Source organism: Schizophyllum commune (genome assembly GCF_000143185.2).
Source record: "Schizophyllum commune H4-8 unplaced genomic scaffold SCHCOscaffold_8, whole genome shotgun sequence".
NCBI lineage: Eukaryota > Fungi > Basidiomycota > Agaricomycetes > Agaricales > Schizophyllaceae > Schizophyllum > Schizophyllum commune.
In genome coordinates, this window is record NW_026089545.1 from 1,062,442 (window position 1) to 1,082,179 (window position 19,738).

The 19,738-nt window shown below is 57.8% G+C and overlaps 7 protein-coding genes across 7 annotated transcripts; 2 read left to right on the forward strand and 5 right to left on the reverse strand.

Moving 5' to 3' along the window:
• Positions 1–317: 317 nt before the first annotated feature.
• Positions 318–6,423, reverse strand: SCHCODRAFT_02341986 (uncharacterized protein). The gene is made up of 7 exons (XM_050342433.1): positions 4,777–6,423; positions 2,968–4,660; positions 2,403–2,920; positions 1,203–2,336; positions 934–1,143; positions 741–879; positions 318–684 (listed from the first exon to the last, which is right to left on the reverse strand). Exons 1-7 carry the CDS (start codon positions 5,974–5,976, stop codon positions 602–604), a joined length of 4,977 nt encoding a protein of 1,658 aa, XP_050199210.1. The 5' UTR covers positions 5,977–6,423; the 3' UTR covers positions 318–601.
• On the forward strand, positions 6,153–8,189 carry SCHCODRAFT_02631517 (ATP-NAD kinase). Its single transcript, XM_050345662.1, has 8 exons — positions 6,153–6,423; positions 6,471–6,545; positions 6,600–6,685; positions 6,736–6,879; positions 6,933–7,058; positions 7,112–7,212; positions 7,328–7,498; positions 7,801–8,189. Exons 1-8 carry the CDS (start codon positions 6,230–6,232, stop codon positions 8,089–8,091), a joined length of 1,188 nt encoding a protein of 395 aa, XP_050199211.1. The 5' UTR covers positions 6,153–6,229; the 3' UTR covers positions 8,092–8,189.
• A 493-nt stretch (positions 8,190–8,682) lies between these two features.
• On the reverse strand, positions 8,683–9,643 carry SCHCODRAFT_02583181 (uncharacterized protein). Its single transcript, XM_003030125.2, has 2 exons — positions 9,481–9,643; positions 8,683–9,426 (listed from the first exon to the last, which is right to left on the reverse strand). Exons 1-2 carry the CDS (start codon positions 9,574–9,576, stop codon positions 9,007–9,009), a joined length of 516 nt encoding a protein of 171 aa, XP_003030171.1. The 5' UTR covers positions 9,577–9,643; the 3' UTR covers positions 8,683–9,006.
• A 13-nt stretch (positions 9,644–9,656) lies between these two features.
• Positions 9,657–12,728, reverse strand: SCHCODRAFT_02631524 (uncharacterized protein). The gene is made up of 4 exons (XM_050345663.1): positions 12,591–12,728; positions 12,404–12,540; positions 10,061–12,357; positions 9,657–10,009 (listed from the first exon to the last, which is right to left on the reverse strand). Exons 1-3 carry the CDS (start codon positions 12,698–12,700, stop codon positions 10,109–10,111), a joined length of 2,496 nt encoding a protein of 831 aa, XP_050199212.1. The 5' UTR covers positions 12,701–12,728; the 3' UTR covers positions 9,657–10,009; positions 10,061–10,108.
• A 206-nt stretch (positions 12,729–12,934) lies between these two features.
• Positions 12,935–15,620, forward strand: SCHCODRAFT_02669486 (uncharacterized protein; the record flags this gene model as incomplete). The annotated part of the gene is made up of 6 exons (XM_003030559.2): positions 12,935–13,043; positions 13,093–13,439; positions 13,492–13,727; positions 13,779–13,914; positions 14,060–14,329; positions 14,382–15,620. The coding sequence occupies 6 exons, from the start codon at positions 12,935–12,937 to the stop codon at positions 15,618–15,620; spliced, it is 2,337 nt and encodes a 778-aa protein (XP_003030605.1).
• SCHCODRAFT_01214326 (FAD/NAD(P)-binding domain-containing protein) lies at positions 15,501–17,957 on the reverse strand. The gene is made up of 11 exons (XM_003030124.2): positions 17,904–17,957; positions 17,830–17,854; positions 17,689–17,773; positions 17,540–17,636; positions 17,447–17,489; positions 17,347–17,393; positions 16,905–17,280; positions 16,536–16,853; positions 16,329–16,482; positions 16,166–16,278; positions 15,501–16,111 (listed from the first exon to the last, which is right to left on the reverse strand). Exons 1-11 carry the CDS (start codon positions 17,928–17,930, stop codon positions 15,696–15,698), a joined length of 1,701 nt encoding a protein of 566 aa, XP_003030170.2. The 5' UTR covers positions 17,931–17,957; the 3' UTR covers positions 15,501–15,695.
• A 120-nt stretch (positions 17,958–18,077) lies between these two features.
• Positions 18,078–19,317, reverse strand: SCHCODRAFT_02631534 (NAD(P)-binding protein). The gene is made up of 5 exons (XM_003030123.2): positions 18,988–19,317; positions 18,798–18,931; positions 18,453–18,746; positions 18,269–18,394; positions 18,078–18,212 (listed from the first exon to the last, which is right to left on the reverse strand). The coding sequence occupies exons 1-5, from the start codon at positions 19,125–19,127 to the stop codon at positions 18,169–18,171; spliced, it is 738 nt and encodes a 245-aa protein (XP_003030169.1). The 5' UTR covers positions 19,128–19,317; the 3' UTR covers positions 18,078–18,168.
• Positions 19,318–19,738: the final 421 nt, after the last annotated feature.

The following is a 19,738-nucleotide window of genomic DNA, read 5'->3' on the forward strand; positions in this document are numbered from 1 at the left end:
CGTGAGGGTGTAGTTTGGCCCGAGGGACGAGGGGGAGCAGGAGGAGATGTAGAAGAGAGAGGGGAGGAAGTTCACAGGTGTTTTCAAGCGAACGGAGGGTTCAAAGGGACCGGGAAGGTGCACTTGTGGCGTGGGAGAGGAGATGAAAGACATGCGACGATGTGGCGGTGACGGCATGGTCATGAGACATCACTTGTCCCGTTTAGGTAGTCTTTGTTCTTTGTGACCATCGCCTCGGCCTGGAGAGTCATTGAGCCACGTTCGAGGTACAATGTAAGGCCCTTGAGAGAGGAGAATCATGTTGTGCAAGCGCTCGTGTTGACCCATGGCGACGTCAAACCGTACCCACACAGAAATCGACAGCCCAACCCAATTTCGCCACCGCTATCTCCAATAAACCCCACAGGGGAGCACTATGATACCATAAAGCATACATGAAGGGTCGTGATAGTAAACTAATAGCAGCCCCGAGCTATAAGCGCACGGGCTCTAACGAACGCATAAATACCTACATTTACAGCATTAAAGCACACCGGCATTTACACCCACCCCACCCCTTCACGCGCATCACTTCATGTTGTAGTGGACACGGGAGTTCACTCTATGCCTTCTCCGACACGCGCATCTTTCTCCGCAGACGAGCGCGCTCTAAAGGGGTGAGACCTTCCTCTTCTGAGTTCGTGGCTGGAGAAGGACATCAGAGTCGAAGATCAGAATAAGAACAGTACAACGATACTCACAAGACAGCGACTGAATCGACGTATCCGCATCGCCCTCCATATCGACGTCGAGATCGAGATCGAGGTCCTCGGATCCCTTCTCCTTCTCCTTCCGGGACCGCTGCGGGATGAGTGACCTCCGCCTCGCCGGGCGCGATTGCTGTAATTCTCGTCAGCATCCCCCTTAACCCACCAAACCAGCAACAAAACACACCTTCCCCAGATGCCCCGCCACATCCACATGCTCGAGGTCGATGAGATGTCCCTCTTCGTCGACGTGCTGCCTTTGCTCAACGCACTCGACCGCCCACCGGATGCCCACGACCTTCGGCCGCGGGTCCATCAGACGGAACCTCACCGCCGTGTTCGGCAGCCCGTTCTTGTAGATGATGTGTGTGCACGAGGGGGCGAGCCGGGAGATAACCTTCGTCAGGGGTTAGCATACTTGGCATCACAAAAAGATATCAAGTCGTCCCCACTCACCCGCGCCCCCAACCTCTTCAAGTTCAACTTGAACACATCCTGATACTCATTTCCATCATCCGTCCGCACATCAATGAAGATCACGCAGCCCTTCAGCACGTCCAGCTTCGGCTCCGGCGCCTCCTTCTCCCTCTCCTTCCCCTTGCTCCCCTCGCCACCCGCCGAATCCGACCCGCCTGCTCCGTCCCCATTCCCCGGAAACGGATTACTCGCACTCCTCAACCCCTGCCTCGTCCCCGGCCTCGGTGGCGTCTTCGGCGGGCCCATGTCCCCCTTCCTCTTCGCAGGCATCTCATTCAGGCTCTGCGACAACGCGCTGAACGCCGAGCTCGCGCGCCGCCCCTCCAGCCGGATCGCTGCCGCGTCAGGGCGGGGCTTGTGCCGCGCCGCCTCGTCCTTCGCGCGGTTGCGCTCGATGAGTTCAGCCAGTTCAGCGTCCTCGCGCAGTAGCTCGGGAGAAACGACGAACTGGAGGTCGTCGTCCTCGGGCATCTCGTCGGGGGAGTCGACCATGGGTTGGGATGGGCCGGCTTCTGGTTCCGCGGGCGGCAGCATGGGCATGAAGGGCTGGATCTGTGGCATCTCTTCATCGTCGTCAGTGGCGACTGGTGCGCCGCCCCCCTTGACGGGGCTCCCGATAACCGTCTGCAACATCGGCTGCCTGCTCGCCTTAGGTGCACGGTGACCGAAAGGACCAGGGGCACCAGCAGGCCGACGAAAGAAGGCACCAATGGGCTTCTGTCCCAGTGGTCTTGATGAAGGGCCCGCGCCCCCATTTAAGTCCGCACGTTCAAAGGAAGGACGCTTGCTCATAGACGCCTCACTATCCGCAGACGCCGACCGCTTTAGCCCTCGTGGACCAAGGTCGGTCATCGGCGCCTGCATCATGCTGGCAGTGGTCGAGTTCGACGGCGTATCGTCCGACGCGAAGCCCATGCTCGTGCTCGGCCGCGTAGGTGCTGGCTTGTCCACCCGCTCCAGCGCGCGCTCGAGGATGCTCAACGATTCGCGCTGACCCTTCAAGGAGAACGAGGATGACGGACGAGCCAACGAGCTGGAGCGCGCGCGCTTGTTGGGCGAAGGCGTCTTCTTGATCATGACGGATATCGATTTGGTGGGCGTCTTGGGCATCATCTTCGCCGCGCTCGCCGCCGTGGGCTGCATCAACCTCGAAGCGCTCTTGTTCGGCGAAGCATGCGCCTTCGTGGGCGACGACGGTCCTGGTATCTTGGTCGTCGCTGCTTTCGTTGACGAGGTAGAGGCTTCCTTCGAGGACGCGGAGTGTGTCGAGAATGTCTGTGCTGCCTTCCCTGGCGCCGGCCGCTTCTGTACGATGACCGGCCGCTGCGCCTTCGAGATGTGCACGACGTTATCCTCCTCCGTATCCATAGCATCATCTGGCAAGTCGGACAGGTCTGAGGTTGGATATTCCACAAGCCTGTCATCGTCCTTCTTCGAGTCCGTAGGATGCCCCTTGTTAGGCCCCGCCGCCTTCTCCGCCGCCTTCGGTGTCTTCGGTGCCTCCCAAGGTCTTGACTTCGAACGTGCTGTTCGAGGAGATATCCGTGTAGGTGCTTGACCCCCAACAGGCCGTGCTCGCGAGGTCGTCCGCCCTTGCCTGGTTTCACTAGCTTGTGTTGTGGGACGTCCTCGCTGAGCACTATCCTGAACCTGTGGTGCGTTATTTCGTCCTCGAGGGCCAGTCGCAGGAGTAACACCTATCGTTATCAGCATGGCTTCTGTCAACACACACCGATGAACATACCTGCACTCGTCCCATCTTGTCTACGGACGGATACGCTCCTGGTGACCCTCGGTGTCGTTGCCTTTGACGGCGCGCGAGACCTGGTGGGTTGCGCCTTCTGCCGCGCGCGGCCCCGACCCTCATCCTCCGCCTGCGATATCTTGTCCTTCGCAGCGGACGACTCGCCGTCCACCGGTACAGGCTCAGTGATAACTCCATCGTTCGGGACTTGGTTTGTGGCGTCCGTGATTGCTGTCGACGCCGCGCCATCCTGATCTTCGGTGGCTGGCTGTTCCGACGTGGGCGCATCTGCGGTCGGCTCGCGCGGTCGCGAGGCATCCGCTGTGGGCGATGATGAGATGGCTATATGCGTCGTTGGCTCGGCTGTAGGTGCGGTCGGTGCATGCATAGTCGGAGATCCGTTCATGTCCGCACCTGTAGACGTAGGCAAATCCACAGCCATGAGCTGTTCGTCGGCCGGAGGGCCTCCGTCTCGCAGCTCGGGCCGTGCAACATCCTGATGAGTGAGTGGTACATCGTCCCTCGGCTCTTGAGCGGTAGCGTCATGCATCTCCACGTCCCCATCCGTGCTCTTTTCCTTGATTAGTCCACCAGGCTCCTCCACCCCGCTTTCAGAATGTCGCTCCGATGGTGCAGGCGACGAAGGGAATCGGAACTCGGGCGGCGGTACGAAGTTGGTCAAGTTCGGCATCGAGGCAGACGTCGCAGCCATCGACAACCCCTCCCTCGACGTCCCCACATCGTACAACGAAATCGCCGCGTCATTCAGAGGCACCGCTACATCATTCAACGGCACCTCCTCGTCGTTCGGCGGCACGTCGTCCTCCTCGTCCGGATACACAAAGGTCGGGATCGGCTTCGGCTGCTGCCGCCCGCGCATCTTCGCCTTCACCTTCACACCGTTCGTCCCCGTCCCCGTGCCCCCGACCGACGACTTCGTGCTCACAACAGAGGACTCCCGCTCGCGCTCCCTGTCCTTCTGCCTGCCCTTGCCCTTGCCGGACTCGGACGGCGCAATTGAGGTCGCACGGCTCATGGACCTGGGTTTCGTAGATGTTGAGGACTCGGGCTTGGACGAGCCAGAGGGTTTCCTGGACGCGTCGGGCTTCGAAGAAGTGGACGGTTTGGAGGCAGCCGTAGGTTTCGCCGTCTTCGAGGACTTCGCCGCGGTCGGTTTGCTAGATGTACCAGGCTTACCGGACGCACCCGCCTTGCCAGCGCCCACATCCTTCGCCTTGCCCTTCGCGCCCGACATGAGGACGGTAAAGGCGTTCGGCTTAGAAGCAGCTGGTGCAGTCGATTTGGATGCATCTGCTGCATTCAGCTTGGACGCAGCTGCCGTATTGGGTTTAGACGCGGCTGTAGCGCCAGTCGCCTTCGACCTCGATCCTGCCGTGAATCTAGACGTTCCTGCAGTGGCTTTCGAAGGTCCTGCCGCTGCCTCGCCAGTCGACCTAGACGTTGCAGCTGCTGGCTTGGACATCGCTGCGGCTGGCTTGATCGCAGGACCAGTGGCCTTGGACTTCGATGCTGCCGTCGGTTTGGATGCTGCCTCTGCCTTGGAGGTTCCGGCTTTCGCTGGTGCAGGCTTCGAACCAGACGCTTGTCGTGTCCTCGGCGCTGCTGGTCTACCGCTTGGTCCCAAACGCGGTAGACGACTTGTGCTTGGCCGACTGGTTAGGGAGGATTGGCTCTGCATATATGCGGTCATTAGCTCGCTGCCCGTAGTTTTGTGCATAAAGAAAACCATAGCCATCATACAGGCACGGTCGACAAAAAAAATAGAGGAAAATCGGTAGATATACGCACATCCATTTGTATGTCCACGTCCATCTGCATATCCTCGCCAATACGATGCGGGTCCTCGGCGGGCAGTCTCTTGACCGCTGGCGGAGGGGATGGCGATACAGGCGTAAGCGGTGACCCAGGAGTGACGGGAGAGCCCGGGATGGACGTAAGCGGTGAGCCTGGCTCCTCATCGGCAGGGGGTTGGTGCGGCTCAATGTGCAGAGGTGGTGGCGGGGAACGGCGCGGAGCGGGTGCTTGGGTGGGAGGTGGTAGTTGGGGTGCGGGCGCTTCTGACGCCTGGGATGTGGGCACTTCCGACGCTTGGGATGCGGGTGGTTCTGGCGCTTGGGACGTAGTTGATTCGACAACCTGAGACGTGGATGGTTCTTGTTCGTGGAATGCGAATGGTCCAGGACGAGCAGTAGGCGTATCAAGCTCGAGTGTAGGTGTGCTAGACAACGGCGGAGGTTCAGCAGAGCTGCTCGGGCCGCTGATTGACGTTGCAGGCATGTCGACTTGCAGGGTTGCCGTGCCATTCACGGTCGAGCGCGCCAGCTCAAAGGTCGGCGCCTTTTCCGGACTGGCGGGATACAGCCTGAGCGTCGGCTCCTTTGCAGGAGATCGAGAGCGTGCCCTCTGTCGGATCGGGGAGAATGCTGGTTGTGTGAAGTCGATATGTGGTATGGACTGCGACGCGGGTGCCGGGAAGACCGGGACGGAGCGCGAGCGATCGTGCGAGGGGGTGGAAGGAGGGCGTGTAGTAGCGATCGTAGAGGAGGGCTTCATGAGCTGCGAGGCGAGTGCGCGTTGAAGGGCATCGTGTTCTGGCGTAGGGCGCGATGAGCCAGCATTAGTGTGAGCTGCCGAATTGCTTGAGCCCTCGACGAGCAGAACCTGATTCTCCTCATCGCTCCTTCTTGTCGGGTCCTCCTCGCGCCGCGCCCTCTTCAGCTCCCGGCTGTCCTCCGATGCAGGCGTGCCAGCAGTATACTCGTCCGCTGGTGGCGGAGACGCAGACCGCTTTCCCGACTTGGTCGTAGATTGTGAACGCGCATCCTCCGAAGGCGCTCGCGCAGTTGGATCGGCACCATCGACCGGGCTGAAGGTCTTCATCCGATTGGCGCTCTTCGCCGCCCTCAATGGCGACCTGTCAAGCGATGGTTGCTCATCGGGCAGCGCCAGCCGCGAGCGGGTCCGCGCAGGCGCTGCGTTGCTCGCCATAAGCGAATGATGTAGTGTGCTAGTTTTCTGTCGTCTCTTCGCCGGGTATAGCGACGACCGGCGTTGTCGTCGTCGGAGGTGGCGTCGAGGTCAAAAACAAGTCGCGTTCCCAACCGCGTCCAAAGCGCGTAAACCGCGGGAACGCACGTGACTTCTCATCACTTGTCACCGCCCGCCGTGGGGACTGCATGACGCGACGGCGGCGGCTCTCTACTGCCACTGAATCCCAGAAATCGCAAGAAATCACTCGTTCATGAACTGGAAGCTTAGCCGACAGAGCGATATGTTCAATCTCCGCGCGACACGACCTTTGTTCTTGCGGGCGGCTAAGTACCCATCTCGATCATGGCCTCGGACACCGCTGCTCCCTCCAACCCCCCTGCGCTTCAGGCGCCTATCAACCGAAGCAACGCACCATGGCATCTCTCTTACAGCTATACCGAAAAAGTGCGTAATGATCTGCGCTCTTCGTACGCGCCTAACAATTTCTCAAGGAAGCCACAGAGCATTCTGATCGTGAATAAGCTACGCACACCACAAGTGGTTCGGGCCATTGACGCCATACTCGAGTACGCTACCCTCCCCTACCCTTGACTGGTACCTTACCAGCACGGAGAACGTAGGCATGTGGACAGGACGTATCCCAACGTGAGGGTCTTTCATGAAGACCGGCCCGACATCCCCCACGGCGCCGAGGTGTGGCGTCCAGGTAAAGCCCTTGCTTTGCCTCTGTCTATACGCGTCCTCACCCCTATGAAGGCCAAGACTCCCCAAAAATTGACCTTGTCGTGACCCTAGGAGGCGACGGGACCATACTGCATGCCTCATCATTATTTAGTACCGATGCTGTACCCCCGGTACTCAGCTTCTCTATGGGCACCTTGGGATTCCTACTACCTTTCCGTAAGCGCCCGGCGCTCTGGGGTATCGCACTGCAATGTCTTACACCCCCCTAGATGTCGACGACTACGCCAGAGCTCTCGAGAGTGTCTTCGAAGGGAAGGCTACGGTCCTGAATCGCATGCGCTTAGCATGCTCCTTCTACGACACCGACCTCAAAAGGAAGGGAGTCCCTGGCGAAAGTGCATCTTTCCCTCATCATTGTTCGCCAAGTTCTAATTGACGTATCGGATAGACTGGCAGGTGATGAACGAAGTCGCGCTGCACCGTGGTGCTAGCCAACATCTCGTCACGATGGATATCTTCGTTGACGGGCAGCATCTTACTGAAGGAGTCGTACGTGCATCCCCTCTGTATTCGCCAGCCCGCGCCTCCATCCCGCCCTTCATTGTTCTTGTTTTCATCCCGCTACCCGACATCTTGAGTCAACGCCTCGCTGACCCGTTCGCAGTCGGATGGCCTCATAATGTCAACACCAACGGGATCAACAGCGTACTCACTATCAGCAGGCGGACCAATCGTCCATCCATCACTCAGCGCTATCGTGCTGACACCTATCTGCCCTCGGAGCCTCTCATTCCGGCCACTGGTCTTCCCAGCCTCATCGTCGGTGACTGCCAGGGTATGTATCTTGTTGTCATGATGACCCATCTCGATGCCTGTGCTATGACTTCTCTCCCCGAATCCCGATAGACATCCCGCTACCTTCGTGTCCCCGTCGCTCAGTGATCCGCGGTCGTCGACCTCAACATACCATGCTCGCGGTATTCACTTGGTACCGCCATCCCGCTCTGCGTCAATGAGCCGCCTCTCAATCCCCGATCTTCACTGCTCCGCTCCGATGTCACCCCCCGACCTCGCATCTTCCCCCACTCCTTTGGGCTTCTCTTCTACACCTTCCAGATCCATCTGACGCACCCGCAGATTGGCAAGCACAGTCGCTCCCACGCCTCCGTCTCCATGGACGGACGTGTCACCCAAGTCCTCGAGCCCGGCGAGAGCGTCACAGTGCAGGCCTCCCCATTCCCCGTCCCCTGCATCAACCGCTCCAGTATCGCCGACGACAGCGAGGAGATACTCGGTAATGGACCCAAACGCGATGGGGAGGGCGCAGGACCGGGGAAGGAGGACGACTGGGTGCGGGACATCAACAATCTGCTGCAGTATAACGCGACGTTCAGGAGTAAGGCTTTGTTGAGGCACAGTCGTACTTGACGTCGATAGTTGCTTCGACTACGTCTACTGTGGTGTTTGAGAAGATGGAAGTCACGACTCTCTTGATACGATCATCTCACCCGTTGGCTTCAACACCGATCCCCAGGTCGCCCTGTCCTACTGCATACATGGAAGGTTCCGTGAGCATATCCCAAGCCCATGTCGCGCAAAGAAGACCCTCTATCTTGAATGCACTGTGCCTCTGACGCGGGACTTCCTCGATGTGGACGCCACCGAATTCTCTGTTGGGTGAATGCCGTTCAGCGGTGATTCGAGGATATCCGCATTTGGCAAGCATTGATGCTGTTGACCATCGCCTTGCACAGATCGATCCACTGCCAATCGAGCATCCCTTGAGCCCCATCGACCCCGGATCGTGAAGAATGACCGCGTATTCAGCGCTCACGAAGACTCAGCGCCACGGCACTGTATCTACTGTGGCTGCTGCACAGCTGGCTTGGCTTCTTCGGGATCTATGTACTAGCTTAACACTGCATCTGCACTCAATGTGATGACACTGTTCATTTCCCTAGCTGTGCAGTACTTACCTTTCACGTTCAGAGATCCTTGCAGATTCACCATGAGTCTTCTCATGCTGTATCGGCGATAGAGATTACCTCTTTGGTATAACAATGTGACGAACGGTGTGATTTAGCTTAGAGTGCTGAAACGGATGTTTCTGTGGTATAGAGAGGGTAGACAGAACGATGTGCATAGCTTACAATGCAGAGGACACCCAGGCGTCTATCTAGCAGTACTGGAGAGGATATATACAGTAGTAGATAAATAAACAGAGTACGTTGAATAGTATCCATCCATCTGCGTCCCAAGCGCGAGCAGCGACAAAGGAGGGCGCAAACTCATGCGTAAAGATGCGTAAGAAAGTCGTTGTTTTCAGTCCATCGACGGTGTCTTTCAAGCACCGTCCTTCTCCGACAGTGTATGCCCGCACGGCGAACTCGAGCGAGATGACTCCGGCGTCATGCCAAAGCCGAAGAACCTCCTGAAGAATGAGCGCTCACTCGGTGTCGGGCTAGGGCTACGCGAGCGGCCTGACTCGCGTGCCCCGGGCACTTGCAGGTATTGAGGCGGTGGCTGCGATGCAGTGGCGTCCTCAATGAGACCATACACCGCGTCTCGGGTGTGCGGCCGGACAGCGATATCAACGACCTCCCCGCGCACCAGCTTCTCCATGGCTCTTGGCCACGCGGAGCGTCCGATGCGCACCGCGCGTCGTTGACCGTCCATGTTTGCCATCGTGTAGAAGTAGATGCTCTCACGTGGAACTCCGGCAAGTTCTTCGGCGTATTCCTGGATGGCCATATCGACCGCGGCCTAAAGTGGCAATTGAGTTAGATGAATCTCGCGCGCGTGCTAGGAAATATGCACCTGATAGTCTTTTTCAGGCGTGACGTAGACAAGGCGCTCCTTATAGCGGTAGGTGATTATGTCTGCAGGACCCCGACGCTGATGGGAGTGGCTCATGCTGAAAGTTGAGGGGCGGAGATGTTTTGAAGGGAGAGCTGCCGTTGTACGGTACAGAAGTCACGAAAGAGGTCTATATACCCTGCAGTGCACAGCCTCCGATCACACGGCTGCCACACAAAGCAACGCCAGATTGATGGACGATGCAGTGACCATGTATGAAGATGCTGTGAGAATGATCGCATTGCTGTCGAGCTAAGCGCTGGCATGGCGCTTGTTCTGGGTTCTCGCGTACAGGAAAGCCCTGTGGGCGATGCATGTATTGCGACTGGATAGCCCTTCGAGGCGCACCTCGGACGTTGATTGGTACACCTTCAAGTTCCACACGTAACTCCATAGAAGACATCGCCGCGCATGTTGTGGAAAGCGACGAGTATAAATGACCATGAGTACTGAAACTTTCAACGAACAATGGTATACACCTGCAGGCTAACTGTAGGACAAGAATCAGCTTTGTTTGGCATGACAATGAAGACAAACAAACCTAGAGCTACATGCAGAGGGTCGGTACTCCTACAGTACCAGCTGGCTCCTATGCGTCTCCATCTATGGATGCCAACACCTTGAATAGTTCCACACCCTGTGGCGCACGGCCCTTGCCACCAGAGTTCGGCGATCGTGCGCTCGGCTGGCTTGTCTTGACGCCGGTGGTTCCCCTCTTTGTCTTCCTCTTCACCTCTTCCCCGAGGAAATTTTCTTGCCCTTCAATGCTCGCCTGCCACAAATGCTCCGGTACCCCCGGTTCGACGTCCACGGCAGCAGTCAGCAGCCGATGGAACCGCCTCCCGGAGAACAAGTGCGCGGGCAGCGGGACGTGCTCCCAAAGCAGCAGCGATTGCGCCCAGAGGGAGACGGCCTCCATGGACGCAAGTACCTGCGCCGTCAGCTGCACGTTCCGGTTGTCGATGTCGGGTGAGTCGTCGTGAGGTGGCTGCTGTTGTTGTGTTTGTTCAGGTTCGGTTTGCTCTATGTTCTGTGATGGGTCGGCGGCTGGCCAGGAGAAGGCAGCGAGGAAGCAGCGGGCTTCGCGACGCGACCAGCGCTCCTTCTCGCGCTCTCTGCTCCCGCTTCCCTGCGCGCGATCGTGCATGACGCGTACGACCCAGCGAAGTGCAAGCACGGGCAGAAGCTCGTGGGCCTGCAGATGCCGCACGCTCGCCACATCTGAATGCATGGACCGGAGGAAGACCTGCATCCGAACTTCAAGCGGTTGCAGCGCCAGCGGCCCAGGCGTGGTGGGCGCAGGAACGGAGAGGGACGCCCACAGCTGCTCCATCGTGGGCACTACAACAGGCTCGGGCGAGACGTGCGTCCCGCGGCGCACGTACTCAGTCACTGTACAAGGCCGTACAGAGGGCCGAGACGGCACGCCGGACATCGTCGAGGCTGCCGATGATGTTGGCGGACCCTGAGTTCGCCGGATGCGCCGCAAAGCGCCCTCGAGTGGTGCCAACGGGTCGACGCTCTCGATAGTCTCCGCATCGCTGTCCGACTCGACGACGTCCACGATCGCGTCGTCATCCTCTTCTTCCTCTTCCGCCTCCTCCTCCTCATCTTCCTCTTCTGGCGGCACCGGAAGCCCTAGCGACTCGTGCAGCACAGCATAGGCAAGCTGTCGCAGATGCCTGCCAATTGTTTTCGAGACCGTCTCGGCGTCAGGGTTTTCCAGGAAGACCCTAGGCCAGAAAGTGCCGGTGCTAAGCACATCCGCCAGCCTGTACGACAGCGCCCCCGCCCTATACGCCTTGATGTACCGCCGGCGCGCCTTGTCGGCTATTCGAAGTGCGTGCGTTCGCTCGTCAAAGGAGGCCTCTGCTTCGAACTCGAACAAGCGAGAGAACATGGGCAGGATGGTGCATGTCTCGGGCGCGTGCAGTGCGCAGACGGGCGAGGGCCAGAGAGGACCGCTCAGGGGCTTCGGCATCGCGTACGGCAGGGTAGCTTCGACGATGTTGTCGACGACAGCAGCGACTTCGCCAGAGCCCAGGGTGCCAACGCGACTGAGAAGCGCGTTGACTGTACGTTCGATGAGGCTCATGATACCGTCGACGGGCGGGCCGTGCCGTCGTTGCGCCGAAGGAATGAGGATCGACCGAATAGCAGTGCATGCAGTATTGAATCGCTGCGTCGGCGTCGCATGTTTCTCGAAGAATAGTAATTGTCGGTTGTACATGGGATTGTTGGTCTGCTTCGTGAAGTCGTTGCCAACGAGCGCACCGACCAGCGGTAGTAGCATGACCGGGACGCCCAATAAGTCCGCCAGCGATTGGGGACTATAGTAAGAAATCGTCATCGGTGGGGTGGGTACGCCCTCTGGCGGGAGAGGTCCGACCACAGCCGCTTTGACCGGTTTCCGCTTGTTCTTGCCCTTGCGAACGGGCTGGAAAAAGCCATCGTCTTCAGCTGGCGGAGCTTCGTCGAGATCGGGAGCATCCCAGACCATTTCCTCGAAGGGGATGTAACCACGGTACCCAGCGGCATTGAGTATCACGAAGTCCGAGTCGTTGCCGCAGACATAGCCGCCCAGTCGCCCCGCGAGCTCAACCGCGAAGGGATCCCCTTCCCCATCGGCGTAGTGTATATGGAGATCGGCGCTTTCAACGTCAAGCAGGGCGCGTATGCATGCTTGGAAAGCAAGAGGGGGCAAGATGCGGGATTCGTTCAGGAAGCGGGGCTGCGAGCGGGAGATGGGGGATGTGCGGAAAAAGAGGGACGATGGCTCGACGTTGGAGTGGTTGAGCCGCCCTACTTGGGTGGGGAACTTGAGCTCCGGGCAGGCGCCTGCATCTTGGTCAGGTAATCTGTAGAACCGAGTCAGGAGACGGACCATCGAAGACGAAGTGAAGTTTGAAGCCGACTTGTAGCCAAGCCTTCACGACGCTGGTGATGCTTGTGTAGAATTCTTCATATTCTCCTCCGTATACCCAGGCAGCGTGCGTGCTCTGATATAGGTAATAGATGAACCTATGATGCGACCTGTGAGTGAATTCGCTTATGCGTATTCGACGACGTACGACCAGCCGTCAACTACGAGGACTGTTGCAGCAGAGCCGTCGACTCGAGTTTGCTTCAGCAAAGTCCGTTTGTTTTCTCTCAGAAACGTCGTGAGGCCGAGGATTCCCATCGCTGGGATCGTGGAGGTCGAGAGCAAGATGTCCGATCGAGCTCCAGCCGGCGCTTGTTCACATGTTCGGCCCGTGGTCTCCGCAGCTTGCCTCTTCCCCTCATCCAAAGTCCTCAGCACATCCTTGCGCTCCCCGAACGAGTCTGTTGAGATAACACAGAGCAGCCAAGCAGAAAAACTCGAAAGAAACATCTCAGTCTCCTCCCCTTATCCTCGCACCTAGGCAAGCCACGCATGAGTAGAAAGGAGGGTGGCGCAGACACCAAACGTACCGTCGCTCACTTCAAGAAGCTCGTCACGAGCCGCACAGATCCTTCTATGCAGGACCATCGCGATATATACGGTCTGTACTAGCTCCTCGCTCTTCACTCCCCTCACTTACGCACTCGCAGCCGTCTTCGAGAGTTACGTGAAGCCCAACAAGGAACTGGTCGCGAAGAATATACCACCGGTAGAGGTGTATATGTACGCCATCAAAGACATACTTCACCCGGAAGTTGACTACGAGGCCCTGCCTTCGCTGCTTGACCTGCTCTCGTCGCTGGAAGCCTTGCGTAAATTCGCGCTAGACCATGCGAAGAAGATGCTCGTCTGGCATGATTACTACAAGAAAATCGGCCAGCGCGAAGCACAATACTCGAAAGAAGACCTCGCGCGATTACGCAGCATAACGAAGCCTGACACTGAGAAGACACTGCGCGAACTGTACATGTACTTGATTTGCACTTGCTGTCAGGCGGTGAGCGCAGTGTACGCCAGCTCACCGTAGCGAGACTGATTGTGTGTCGCAGATTGTATACAGAACATGGACGTCTGCGAAGAAAGGCTCGGATGTCGTGGCGGACACCCTCGTGCAGCTCAACACGCTCTTTCCTGAGCTTAACGCGGACTACCGAGCTTCGTCACCTCGTCTCTTCCTTGCAGACATGTCTGAGGAGGAACGCAGGAAAGTCGAAGAGTGCGGCGCTGATGCTTATGACTGGATACGAGAATCTATAGCCTGGCTGCAAGCACGAGTAGGCGACCAGTAAGTGCTCATATATCATCAGAACAAATTCCCGTCTCATTTCCTTGACAGACCGACTGACGCAGACGTATCCCGTTGGTTGACCAGTGCAGAATTTGCAGCTGAGTACGAACCACCTATCACTGACGAAAAACTGGTCGGGCACGTTGAGGAGTACATGGCCGATGTTCAGCACATAGTTGACCCTGTACGACGGCTTTGTCGAAAGAGAAATACCTGACTACCTTTAACCTTGTCTAAAATTCTTTTTGTTCTTACGATCTATGCGAATCCGTGCTCATGTCCCTCGTGAGTCATTCCCGGTCAAATTGCGTGCGAACCACTGATATTAGCGCAGAACCGCCCATTGTTCACCCGATGGGGCAAAGCCTGCAAGCCTCGAGGCCGTCATGCCATGGCCACTATTTGCGTGCGTTTGGTCAGCCCTGCAGTCACAGGGCGATGCTCGCGCGCACGTGCATTCCCTCTCTTTGTCTCCCACCTTCATCAGCATTTCCGCTGTCGTCGTCCGACAGCTCGATTTTTGTCTTCCCGAAATGTCCCAGGCCCCCTCTGCTCGCTTCATGGGCATGCCTCGCGACAAGGCCCCAGCCGTGAACAAGGTACGCCACCACCGAGCGTCTTTGCTTACACGCGCCCTCATGCCCTGCACAGCTGAAGCGAAAACATTCCGTGGAACAGCTTGCTCCTGTCAAGGTTCCCAAGCTCAAGGATTATTACAGCGTCAAGGACGTGAGTGGCTCTGCACCCTCGCACGACGATGACCAATGCCACTCGCAGGACCCCACGCAGCAAAGAGCTGATGACCTGGATTGCGGCTATGCTATCCTGCCCGTTTTCAGATGGGGAGGATTGAGCTGGTGGGAGGAGGAAGCCCGAGAGTACAAGGAGAAAGAAAGGAAGCGCAAGGAGAGACGCCTGCTCCAGCCGTCCAAGTCGTTTCAGCAGATCATGAAGCAGGATCGGAGCATGAACGTGAGGCTTGCAGCGGAGGTCCGTGTCACGTCGAAGGGCTCTGGGGCGAAGCGCACCCTCGCGCGCACCGCGTCCATCAATGCGATCGCGCAGCTCGGCGTCCCCGTCCAGACCACCCTCCCTGTTCCCAGGCAGCGCAGCGCCGAACTCCCGGCCTACATTCTCGCAGTCGACGACAATGTTCTCGCCTCGATCTTCGACTACGTGATCAGCGACAGCAGAGTCGACGACATGGACGCCACCGACGTTCACAAGAACCCCCGCTGGATCATCCAGCACGTATGCAGCCGCTTCCGCAATGTCATGCTCGCCAACCCCGCGTTCTTCACCCACGTGAGGATCACGTACGAGATGGCCCAGCAGCGCGCCGGCCTCCTCGAGTACTACCTCGCCCTCTCGCAGGACCTGCCCCTCGATGTGTGCATGGCAGGTGCAGAGGACTACGTGCTGGTCTCTGGGTTCCCGATAAAGCAAGAGATGCGCTTCGACTACACCACCTCGAAGACGCGCTTCAAGTCGGTCGCCCTCGTCTGGGCCGAAGCGCACCGCTGGCGCAGCCTCGAGGTATACCAGGACGAGTGCGTGCCTGCCGACGGCCCCCTCCCGACCCGCTTCCCCCTCCTCGAGCGCATTCACATCCGCAACAACGCTGGCTTCCCCGTCTATGTGCACGCCCCCGAGCTCGATGAAGAGTCGCAGTACGGTCGCCCCGCGTCTATACAAGACAACCTCCCTCCCTACCACTTGCCATGGGGGCTCAAATGGCGTACGGAAGCCCATTGGAAAATGGCCGGCGGTCGGAAAGCCACACTTGCGGACTGGTGCGAGGGTAAGCGATGGACCTGCCCAAAAGGAAAGGAGGGCCCGTTGCCCAATATTGATAGGATGCCACCTGAGGCTGAGTTTTATAGCTACTGAAGTGAACGCATCGTATCACAATAATTTCTTAGTCCATACCCTGCATCTATCCATAGAGAATCATTGCTTTATCATTCAAGAGAGAACCTTGTTCAGCCCCAAATTGCCCCTCTGCAACCTGACCGCATATCCATCTATACCTTCATCTTCCATGTTGCTGATCGCATACTCCGGCTGGATCACCCTGCGCGCGTTGATCTTGTCCAGCACCAGCTGCGTCTCGCCGCGCCTCTCTGACCGAACGCCGTCGGTTCCTCCAAGTCGCGCCTCGCCGCTCTTCTCATCGCGCACATGCAGCGCCTCGTCTAGGACTGCACGATCCACCACCGGCTTATTGACATCGAGTAGGTCCTTCGCAATTTTCCCTCCTAGCACAAGCTCAGCATGCTGCTCCGGAGTCGTGGGATTGAACAGATTCGCGCAGAAGTCCAGCGACCGCTGTAGCTCGTCTTCTGAGAGACGGATACCGATGTCCGCACCACCTTGGATGACTGCGTTCCTATGTCAGCGTACAGAGGATAGTGGACTTCGCATAGTACACTTACCCGGCCTGAACATCGCAAACGCGCGATCAAAGTTGTCCTCGTCTATATCTGACAGCACGTCCTCCGCCTGATTGCGGAATTGCTTGTACGCGCTGAGCACGACGAGCTGAAAGCTGCACACATTCTCAGTCGATGTCCACACGGGGTCTAAATTCTGACGTACCGCGTGTAACTCGTCATCACCCTCTCCGTATGCCACTTTCCCGCGGCTTCCTCCGTACAGTCACTGCGGATTGCCGCACAGATACTCGCCGCAGCCGACATGGCGGAGGTGAGCGCTAGGTGAATGCCGCTTGAGAAGCAAGGGTCGATGAAGGCTGTATGGATTATTATCAGCCATAAATCCAGCCGTGACGAAGGGTCAACTCACCTCCGGCATCCCCACAAATCCTGAAATTCGGGCCCGCGTGCTCCGTAGCCTTGTACGAGTAGTCAGACGCACTCTTGACGCTATCCTCGACCATCCGCGCGTGCTCCGAGAGCAGCTCGACAACCTGAGGTGCGTTGCCGAGAGCCGCAAGGTAGCGACTCGTCATTGTCGAACCGCGAGGATTGGGAGCTGCTTCGGGGGAGAAAGGCGACATCGAGGCCCATTTTGCGCCTTCCGTGAACATCTGCTGGTTCATGACCACGCCGACGGACGTAGTACCATCGTGGAGAGGTATAAACCACGCCCAGCCTGACTCGTCTGCATATCGCGTCAGCAAGGGTGATTCGAACCCGCAACTGCTGCACATACCCGTCAGAGCCTCGAACCATGGCGCGCCCTCCCTGCTTGTCCCCATCCCGTACGTCCCCGCACCGCGCCAGTATCCCCAGATCGCGATGTTCTTCAGCGACTCGTTGAAGTGCCGATTTTTCATATACTTGGTCGACATAACGCCTGCGCGACCGGATGCGTCGACGAGGTAGTCGAAGGTCGTGCGGCCCGTGGTGCGACTCGGAACGGAAGCAGAGGCGAATCCTGCCTTGGTCGTGTGTGTCCAGTTGACGATGACCGGGCGCCTCGTATCTTGGGCGCTAAACTCGACCGAGCCGACCTTCGTCCGCTCGAACACTTCGACGCCGCAAGTACGAGCATGCTTGAGCAGAAGGTCATCGAATTGGGAGCGTATCTGCGTGAGAGGACACAGCAAGGTCAGCTACATGGCGCGTTGACAATGCAGATATGATAAACTGACGACGTTCCATGAGCTATTGTGAATCCCAAGTGCCACAAAGTCGGTATCTGTGTGCATACATGAGATTAGATGATGAATGATTCCCGCGTAGGCCGCGCACATCCTTCCTTTTTGTGCTGGTTGAACTTGATGGCAGCGCCTGGCTATAGGGTCGAGGTCAAGTTCTGCTCGTGACGGACAGATAGGATCGCACCTTATGCTTGAAGCCAGCCTGCACCAGCTTCTCTTCCGCGTCGATGAACTTTAGGTAGTGCCGCGCAGAGGGGATGAGGCTTTCGCCTATGTGGTATCTATAGGAAAGGTCAGTGAGATCGGAGGTACAATGCATCGTGTGCGACGCACCTGGGAAATTCTGCGGCTTCGAGCAGAGTGACCTCCATTCCCTCTCTCGCCAGCACCGACGCGGCGTAACTGCCCGACGGTCCACCTTCCGCAACACACGTTATTGACCGCATATATGCGCCCGTTGTGTGTTCGACATACCTCCGATGACCAGAATTTGGGAGTGCTGGGGAGCAATGTCGAGAACGAAGTTGTGGCAAATGACCAGACCGTACCTTGGGAGGAAGAGCGTCGACTGCCATGGCAAGGGAAGGAGGCAAGGAGGGAATGAGAGGGAAGACGCTTGAAAAATATCACGAAGCCGGCGGCAGTTGACTTGATTGACAGGGCCTCAGAAGCTTCAATGACAGCGCCACCTTCGTCGACCGGGGCATCTTCATGACGCCGCAGGGTTCGAGATGCTCTTCCCATTCACGGTTACAGGACACAAATACACTTGGATGTCTACTGATTTTGCTGCGAATACACCTGAACGTCCATTTACCAAGGGAACTCGGTCTTCCCATCCGGTCCGATGAAGACACCTGCAGGAGATTGATACTAAGTTTCGGGAGGTCGGACAGGAGGATATGGCACATACCCGTCGGTCCGTCCTTGTCAAGCAGGGCCCAAGGCAGCATATCCGTAGCTGCCTGCTGCGGCGTCTTGCCACCAGGCGCGAAACCGTTGAGCTTCGTCGTCGTGAAACCCGGGGTAATGGTGTTCACTGTAAGTATAGTTTCTTCAGCCTACTTCCCATCGCACGTCAAGCATGACCCAATCACCTTTGATGCCCTCCTTCTTCAGCTCATGCGCCAGAGCGATGGTATACGAGTTCGCGGCGGCCTTGCTCGTGTTGTACGCGACGACGTGGAGACTGGAGTCCCCACGCGCCATGTAGGTGTTTGATGCCATGTCCGTGGTGACGTTCAGGATGACGGGCTGGGAGGACTTGCGCAGGAGGGGAAGGAAGGTCTGGCAGGTCTGGATGAGGCCAAAGAGGTTGACCTCGCACGTGGCGCGGACGGTGTCGACGTCGACGTCGAGGGCGGACTGGGGTTTGTTCATGAAGCTGACGCCTAGATGGAGGATAGGCGATGTAGTAGGACATTGGGCAGGGGTTCACACACCGGCGTTGTTGATGAGGACGTCGAGCTTGCCCTCTGCTTCCTCGATCGTCTTCTTGGCTGAAGCGAGGGTCTGCGCGTCGGTCACGTCCAGGTGGACGAACTTCACGTTGAGGCCCTCCTTGGTGAGGTCCTCTCTGCACAGAGCGACGTTTAGCGGACCATCGCCGGTGGGGGAATACGTATGACGCACTGGGCCTTCTTCCCCGCCTCAATGCTGCGTGCAGCGAGATAGACGGTGTGTCCAGCCTGGGCGAGCTGCTTGACGATCTCAAAGCCGATACCGGTGTTGGACCCGGTAACGAGGAATACTTTGCTGGTTCCGAGGGGCATTGTGGGGGATGAGGATGACTGGCGATCTCAGGGCGGATGATAAGATCGCGAAGACGCTGTCACTCGGTCGTCTGACGTCGGGGCGCCGTATATTTGGACTTTGGCTGGCATGAAAGTCGGTCGTACCCAGGCTATATTCCGAGGGACGCAAAGGTCCATCGCGGACGTCGGGAGCAAGGTCCTGGAGCAGTACTTCGTTGGGATCGACATGCCAAGTCTGACTTTGGCCTTTGCAGGGGCGAGGTCTTCCGGAATTCGCGGCCCGAGTTCGTGTCGCGCTTGTCACGGGCATGTCACGGTTCAAGTTTCGAAAGACCTGCAGCGAGTATCGAAAAGCCAAGAAACTTCCTGGGACTCATGTCTTCTGCCCCGTACAGCTGTAGAACCACGTCATCTACGTCTACCCGTTTGAGGGCGGAGGCGTGCATAGGGCGCAAAGTACCCTAGCGACCAACCTTGTTCCACGACTCATTTGCGGTATCTCTAGTGACCCTGCGCGCTCAGACTGCATGAACTTGAGTACCAGGTATTTCTGACTAGTCAGAATAGAGATGTGGTTGTGTTTCCCCAGTTAACTCAGGGCGACCCGGTAGTGGCACACACTATTGACC

Bases quoted from the DNA above. Each gene is read 5' to 3' on its own strand.
- SCHCODRAFT_02631524 (XM_050345663.1), bottom strand. From the start codon at position 12,700: ATGGGAATCCTCGGCCTCACGACGTTTCTGAGAGAAAACAAACGGACT. The intron at 12,541-12,590 runs GTACGTCGTCGA...GTCGCATCATAG, and splicing joins CTCGTAGTTGACGGCTGGTC to GTTCATCTATTACCTATATC. The intron at 12,358-12,403 runs GTCCGTCTCCTG...ACCAAGATGCAG, and splicing joins ACTTCACTTCGTCTTCGATG to GCGCCTGCCCGGAGCTCAAG.
- SCHCODRAFT_02631534 (XM_003030123.2), bottom strand. From the start codon at position 19,127: ATGCCCCTCGGAACCAGCAAAGTATTCCTCGTTACCGGGTCCAACACC. The intron at 18,747-18,797 runs GTGTGTGAACCC...TCCTCCATCTAG, and splicing joins CGTCCTCATCAACAACGCCG to GCGTCAGCTTCATGAACAAA. The intron at 18,213-18,268 runs GTATGTGCCATA...AATCTCCTGCAG, and splicing joins TGACAAGGACGGACCGACGG to GTGTCTTCATCGGACCGGAT.
- SCHCODRAFT_02583181 (XM_003030125.2), bottom strand. From the start codon at position 9,576: ATGAGCCACTCCCATCAGCGTCGGGGTCCTGCAGACATAATCACCTAC. The intron at 9,427-9,480 runs GTGCATATTTCC...TTGCCACTTTAG, and splicing joins CGCCTGAAAAAGACTATCAG to GCCGCGGTCGATATGGCCAT.
- SCHCODRAFT_02631517 (XM_050345662.1), top strand. From the start codon at position 6,230: ATGAACTGGAAGCTTAGCCGACAGAGCGATATGTTCAATCTCCGCGCG. The intron at 6,686-6,735 runs GTAAAGCCCTTG...ACCCCTATGAAG, and splicing joins CGCCGAGGTGTGGCGTCCAG to GCCAAGACTCCCCAAAAATT. The intron at 7,499-7,800 runs GTATGTATCTTG...ACGCACCCGCAG, and splicing joins CATCGTCGGTGACTGCCAGG to ATTGGCAAGCACAGTCGCTC.
- SCHCODRAFT_02341986 (XM_050342433.1), bottom strand. From the start codon at position 5,976: ATGGCGAGCAACGCAGCGCCTGCGCGGACCCGCTCGCGGCTGGCGCTG. The intron at 2,337-2,402 runs GCGCATGCTTCG...AGCGCGGCGAAG, and splicing joins GACCGTCGTCGCCCACGAAG to ATGATGCCCAAGACGCCCAC. The intron at 880-933 runs GTGTGTTTTGTT...CGAGAATTACAG, and splicing joins TGGCGGGGCATCTGGGGAAG to CAATCGCGCCCGGCGAGGCG.
- SCHCODRAFT_01214326 (XM_003030124.2), bottom strand. From the start codon at position 17,930: ATGGCAGTCGACGCTCTTCCTCCCAAG. The intron at 17,281-17,346 runs GTCAGTTTATCA...CCTCTCACGCAG, and splicing joins ACAATAGCTCATGGAACGTC to ATACGCTCCCAATTCGATGA. The intron at 16,112-16,165 runs GTAAGTGTACTA...ATAGGAACGCAG, and splicing joins GTTTGCGATGTTCAGGCCGG to TCATCCAAGGTGGTGCGGAC.